This window comes from Melozone crissalis, unplaced genomic scaffold (genome assembly GCF_028551555.1).
Source record: "Melozone crissalis strain CALT ecotype California unplaced genomic scaffold, PUWL_Pcris_2 ptg000027l_1, whole genome shotgun sequence".
In the NCBI taxonomy this organism is placed as follows: Eukaryota; Metazoa; Chordata; class Aves; order Passeriformes; family Passerellidae; genus Melozone; species Melozone crissalis.
Window position 1 is genome coordinate 56,760,953 of NW_026535805.1, and position 6,990 is coordinate 56,767,942.

General features: G+C 47.5%; 1 protein-coding gene across 1 annotated transcript; it reads left to right on the forward strand.

The window, feature by feature from the left end:
• Positions 1 to 526: 526 nt before the first annotated feature.
• OSR1 (odd-skipped related transcription factor 1) lies at positions 527 to 1,859 on the forward strand. Its single transcript, XM_054280396.1, has 2 exons — positions 527 to 1,173; positions 1,724 to 1,859. Exons 1-2 carry the CDS (start codon positions 527 to 529, stop codon positions 1,857 to 1,859), a joined length of 783 nt encoding a protein of 260 aa, XP_054136371.1.
• The last annotated feature ends 5,131 nt before the right edge of the window (positions 1,860 to 6,990 follow it).

Here is a 6,990-nt window from a genome sequence, read left to right on the forward strand (position 1 = left end):
ACCACAGGGAGCTGAGTGACCCAGGAGCAGGAAGCTCCTCACCCTTCCCTGTGTCACCTCAAGAGCCAGGGCAAAATGCAGCTTCTCTGGACAGATGTAGTGCGCAGTAACTCACTATTTTCTAAAAGCTGAGGTCACCTAGGAAGGGATTTTTAATTACTGGGAAATGACTGAGATTTTTGGGCCAAAAACGGCATCTCGGCTGTCCCTGTGTATAAGATCATTGGAAGTCTGCACAGCAGGGGATGCTGCTGGGAAGTGAATGATTGTGGATGCAGTGCAATATTTGTGTGCAAGAGAGAGATGGGGAGAGGGAGAATCTGGGGATGCACTCACAGCAAAGACCTGGCGAGGCCTCTAATTCCAAGGCAACCTCTTCCTGCAGCTTTGGAGAGGGATATTGATTAGGGGTGAGGTAAGGTGCTTTGATTTTAATATAAATCTACTTCTTCCTCTTCCCCTCCCATCTTTATTTTCCAGATATTTTCCTCCCCTGTTCCGAAGATCCTCCTCCTGAGCGGCCACCATGGGAAGTAAAACCCTGCCGGCGCCAGTGCCCATCCATCCTTCCCTGCAGCTCACCAACTACTCCTTCCTGCAAGCATTCAACGGGCTGCCCGCCGTGCCCTCCGACCACCTCTCCAACCTCTATGGCTTCAGTGCCCTGCACGCCGTGCACCTGCACCAGTGGACTCTGGGCTACCCGGCCATGCATCTGCCCCGCTCCTCCTTCTCCAAAGTGCCCGGCGTCTCCAGTCTGGTGGATGCACGGTTCCAGCTGCCCACCTTCCCGCTCTTCCCACATGTCATCCAGCCCAAGCAAGAGGCTGCCAACATGACCCTCAAAGCCAAACCCCGCTTTGACTTTGCCAACTTAGCAGTGGCTGCCACGCAAGAGGACCACTCTAAACTGGGACAGGCAGACAGTCAGGGCTCACCAGCAGGGTTGGGGTCATTGCTTGAGGTGACTAAACTCTCTCCAGAAAAGAAACCCACGCGGGGAAGGTTACCGTCCAAAACCAAGAAGGAGTTTGTGTGTAAATTCTGTGGCAGGCACTTCACCAAGTCCTACAACCTTTTGATCCATGAACGAACCCACACCGATGAACGGCCCTACACATGTGATATTTGTCACAAGGCTTTCAGAAGACAGGATCACCTGAGGGATCACAGGTAACTATTTTTCTTTTCCTGTTCTTTTTCCCTTGTGTATTTGTACTCTCCCAGTTACCAATCCACACTCAAGATTTTTATAAGAGAAGTTAAGTACTCATCCAACCAAGAGTGTTCCCTCTAGTTTTTCCTCTGCCCACTGTTGGTGGAAGGGCCCAGGTAACTCACAGTGGAAGACGTACCTCACTCACTCCATAAAGACAACTTTCACAACCTCCTTTTTACTTCTACAGATGTTTTCACCCTCCATTTGCATCATGTGTCCTCTGCCTCTATGATCACTCAGAAGTGTCATGAAAACACACAGCCTGGTGACCCCAAAGTAAAAGAGAAGTTCTTTATCCCTAAGAAGGGCACCCTGTAATGATGCACCCTCTGATGGCCCCCTCTCTTGCACACATACATACCAACACTAGCCCAAGGACCACGCTCCAGCACTCTCAATCTCAGCAGTAGGTGTAAGAAATGTCCAGCCCATTCTCCCTCAGGTGGCTCGCTGCTGAGTTTAGGCCAGTTATTTCTGACATGTCAATTGTTTTTCTCTCTCTAGATATATCCATTCTAAAGAAAAGCCTTTTAAGTGTCAAGAATGCGGGAAAGGATTTTGCCAGTCCAGAACACTAGCGGTCCACAAGACACTGCACACGCAAGTAAAGGAACTGAAACCCGCCAAACTTAAGTGTTGAATCTCCATCTTCTATGAACATTTCCTCCCCTTCAGACTTTACACCAAAACTAGAGCAGAAGCAAAACTTTCAGGATGGGAGCACTGGAGTTTGTGCTTTGCTTTTGTTTCTACTTTAAAAAGGGCAAAATCTGCACCCCTTCCATTTCCTGTCCAAGCAGTTAACTTCCTAAGTCGTGGGTGAAAAGATTATTTTGAGTTTAAAATATACGTGAATGATACAGGGAGTGCTAGCTGACTTGTGTGGCTTTGATAAACTTTATGCCAAAAGGTGGTGCTCACGTGTTGGACAGGAATCTCTTTAAAACCAAACAAAAACCCGCAAGACACCCCCGACCAACCCTGCCCCCCCCCAAAACAAACCCCAAAAAACAACCAAAATCGTAGCTTCCAAAAGTATTACTTAAGAAAATCCAAACTCTTATTTTATACTTTTTTTTTTTTTGACTGTATAAAGCTTCTTATTTTTACACTTCAGGAAATACAAAGAATTCCAGAAGACAATTAAGAACTGAAACGGTGGTTTCTCATCACAGCACCATTAAGACAAGGAGAGGGGCAACTTGCAAATCTCATGTGCTAGTTTGTTTTCAGAAAAGAAGAAAATTAATGTTTGGAAATGACCTGAGTCTCTCAAGTGGGGAGTTCTATCATGCGTTAGAAAATGCATCCAGATCTCAGACCCACGCGTTCCTGGTGTTGGGACAAATCAGTGTTCATGGGACATGGAGAACTTTTTTATTACCTTGTGGTCTGGTGTGCTGTGAAGAAGTTTGTAACTTCTGGACTTATTTAAAAAACCCAGAGGAAAGAAAGATGGCAATACGTCAAACTGACGGTATGCACAACGTGGTTTTAGTGGTACTTAAAGTCTTCGTGTGTCCTGGTGTGAGAGAACAAATCTCAACTTGAGAGCATATTTTTTCAAATGCTGGCTTTCTGAACAGTGTATTCAAATTAAGAGACATTCCAATAAGTTCTGTTTATTAAAAAAAAAAAAAAGTTGTATGGCTGTTTGGCACTTTATGCTGATTATTGGTAATTGACATTTATCACTGGATTGTGTGTGGTTTTTAAGTATTAAAATAAATTGTTATTTTACAGGCAAGTCTGCATGGAATACATATGTGTTCATTTTGTTTCTGATCTCTGATCTCTTCCCTGGTAAACCCTCTGTGTCAATATTCAGAACGTATTTATTTTTTGATAGTTTTTTCTTAGTTAGTTAAATTGTTATTTTCTCAGTGGTTGTTTCTACCGGTCTACCTAAAAAGTCTGGATCTTTTTTCTATGCATTAGCTTTCCTCCTTCTAATTTTCCTTTTCTTCTCTTTTTCTTTTTTTTTCTGTTTTTTTTTTTCATTTTCATTTTAATTTTCTTTTTTTTTCTTTTTTTTTTTTAAGTCATGACAAAAGTAAACATCTGCGGAGAGTCCAATAATTTTGCCACTAGTGAGGAAAAAAAAATCGTCTTCGGCAACTAAATCGTGGGTATTAGGTGATATCTGATAAGATTAGGTGTCAGAAGTGTTATAAAACAAATCAGATGAGTAATGGGCGAGCTGCGGCTGCTCTCGGTGCCTGGAGGCGCTGCGGGGAGAGACGCCTTCGCACCCCCATTCCCGCCTTTGTCCAGAGAGGGCATTTTTCAGTCACATCTTCGGCCCGCTGCGCGCTGATTGGGGCGGCCTTTGATTCCCGGCAGCTGTCTTAGATCAGAGATGTTTATTCCACTGCGAAACCTCTTTGGATCGAGACGGGGGAGAGAGCGCAGCGCTGGGGCACCCGCCCGAGCCTTTGAAGCGCCTCTTGCCGCCGTCGTTTCTCGTCCTCTCGGCAAACCCTAAACCTTCCTCCTCCCGTCACAAGTCAGTGCCCCCGCGATAAGAGAAGCCTCTTTTTTTTGCAAATTAACGACGGGGCAGAGGTGACCTTGGAGCTGCCCAGCGGCTCCTGCGCGGCCGGAGCGCGGATGCTCGCCGAGCCAGCCGCTCGGTCCGGTGCGGCTCCTTTCGCCTTCCCCCCTGCCGCTTTTAGTAATTATTTATTTATTTGGTCAAAGAATCCTATCAGGGACAGGGAAAAAGGTGCGTTTCTAACTCATTTAGTGTAAGGGGAGGGGGAAGAAACATCTCTCCCCCTCTTATTTATTGGACACTTATTCCAGCGCACCGTAACTAATGAAAAGGCACTTGCAGGACGGGCTGCGGACCCACCTCCAACGTGGGAAGGCCCTCGGGGAACTCGGGATGCGAAGTGCCGCCTGTGCCTGCATCCAGCGCCGGGGGCTGGGAGCACGGACAGAGTTTGAAGCTGGCTTTGCTTCGGCTTTGCTTCGGCTTTGCTTCCCACACGCACTGGCTTCTCACGCTGCGAGAAGGCTTTTGGCTTTGGCAGCTGAAAAGCAGCAAGTGAGGGGTGCGGGGTGAGGTCCGCGGTAACCTGCAGGCAGCCGGCAGGGCCGGCCCTGCGCGGGAGGAGGGCGGGACGAGCGCGGAGCCCTGCGCGCCGCTCCGCTGCGCTTTCGGCATCTCCTGCGCGGAGCCCGGCCGCAGCGCGGAGCATCCGCCGCGGCGCTGGCTCGGCATGTTTGCTCGGCAGCTCTTCTCGGAGGCAATTTGAAGGTGTCGTCTCCCGCGCCTCTCCCCGGTCCTCCGTGGGGGTTTAGAGGGATTGCCTTGCACAAACCCCGCGGGAGCGGCCGCCTTTCCGCGGCGTGGGTCGCTGCCCCGGAGCGCTCCGTGCGACACGCCAGCCCCGCTGCCCCGCCAGGGCACCGCATCCCGCGCCGCGCCGAGCACTGACACGCAGCCTGAAGGCTGGGTGGTTCATCCTCCTCCGTGCCCTTCCAAACGGAGAATCAGAGAGAAAATCCCCGATGGACTTCCCCGTCCTTCTTGTGTCGCTCCTGGTACCAAGTAAGGGAACAAGGATACGCCCGGGATCCTGTCGCCGAGCGAGAGAGTAAAGGGCGCTGTCGCTCGGAACCAGGTTTTCAGGGGTCGTAACTACGAGGCAGAAACCCGAGTCGGGTGCACAGGGAGGGAGGAAGGGACTCAGGTCACTCCGCTGACGCTTTCCCACGGTCGCTCCACCGCCTCCTTAACACCGGGAAACCGAAACACCCGTGGCGAGGTAAGAAACCGTGTCAGTGACTGGTTCCTGGGAACCATTAGAGCTGCGGGGTCGCAAAGGTGGAGAAACCACTCCTCCCAGCTGGGCATGAGAAGCGTTTCATTTGAAAAGCTGAAGCTTGGGGATCTGACTGCCAAGAATTTCTTGGGACCTGCATTTTTATGTGCAATTAAAAAGAAAAAGAAAACCTCCAGAACTGACATAATTGGAAATGCAGATGTATTAAAACTACGTGGGCATGCCGAGCACAGGATGCACATACAACCTCTCAATGCCACTTGTAGTACACTTAAATATGTGTGTATTTCCTCCTTCCAGAAGGCCACTTTTGCCCTGGTGCTAACAAAGGCTATCTATCTGGTCATGCTCCCAGCTGCACGGGGGAACAGTTTGCCTTTTCCTTCCAGCATTTTGAAATTTGCTAGGCAGTATCAGTTCAGCGATTCCAAGGAAAGCAAAGTAAAGATGAAATCATGAGTCAGAAGAGATAAGTTGTACTAAACCCCAAAATAAATGAAAGGAATTAGATGGGAAATGTGCCTTTTGAATCAGGATCACAATTTAAATGATTAATTGCCTTCCCTCTCTTTCTTTTTCTTTTCTACCTTTGCAAGTGTTTTATTTTGACATTCATGCAGTGAATAAAACTTACTTAGGCCTCTGTCTGCCAATGGAGAGCTGATTCTGTTTTCACAGTTGCTTTAAATTTTGCATTTTCATCATAAAAACATCCCTGAATGGGAGTTTGCAAGAGTAAAAAACCGGGCACCTGACTCTAGTTGCCCCTTCCTGCAGGATTTATAAAGGAAGCACAGATTTTTAAATTTTAATAATTTTTTTAACCATTTCCAGTTACAGAAGGAAAACATAAAGATGTGTTGGCACATCTCTTGCTCTCTTTCCCCCTCTTTGCATTCCAGTCATTCTTTTTCTGCCCATAAACTGTTAGTACTCCACAAGAGCCTGATTCTGCACAGCCTACTAAGCCTGTCTTTTTTTTTGGATGCCGGAAGAAATCCTGTCAGATGGGGTCTTCAGCGTACATTCATGAAACAGAGCAAAATCCTCTCTCAGAATGTGCACTGGAACAGCAAATAGTTACTTTTCAGCTGTGGATTGCATGTGCCTCTGAAAAAGGGACCACAAATCATTGGGTTTTTAAAGGTTCCGCATGAGTTGTATATTAATCCCAGTTTCCCTAGGGATGGATTAATCCCAGCTTCCCAGTTGTGTGGCTAGAGACAATGTGGATGGGGTTGGGGGCAGGGGAGAAGAGAGATGGGGAAAGGAGAGGGAAAATAAAAGATATATCACAGGAATACATGGCCTAAGTGGCGAGGAGCCATAAGTAGTTTCAATACCTTTTCTACCTCTGTCACCACGTGTAAGCTGAAGTAACTTAGGCTCCCTCTTTTGGTTTCTTCATCTATAAATTGGGGTAATGCTGCTGATTTTGGTCCCAGGAGACTTGGCACACTCATGTAAAAACTCCTGCTCAACCCTCAGTAGTGAAAGGAGAAACTCTAATTTGTCTGAGGGCAACTGAAAGCAGGGCCTGATCTGGGTGATCTAATGGACTGTGGACGACAAATTTATATTCACGTGTAATTCTTTTCCAGCCCTGGCAGTTTTGTTGAGAGATGGAGTCCTAGAGCCCAGTATGCTTTTCTTCTCTACATTCCTATCCAGTGACTACACAGGAGGAATGGCATGGGCCAAATTCATCCCTGGTGGGACTCCAATGACATCAGTCATCTTTATAGGAGTTTTTTGAATGAAGTCAATTGGGTTTTACAAGGACCAAGTTTGGCCACATGCATATTTAACTGCTCAGAGAGCTACAGCAGTGAATGAAGCTTCCCTTCCCTCAGGAAGAATCACTTCTCAGTCTGGGAGACACAAGCAAAGCCATTGACTTGTTTTGCACAGTCAAGTTTACCTTATTTAAACTCAAGGAGTGGCTGAAGTGTGCTCAACATCCAGCAGAACTTCAAAGAA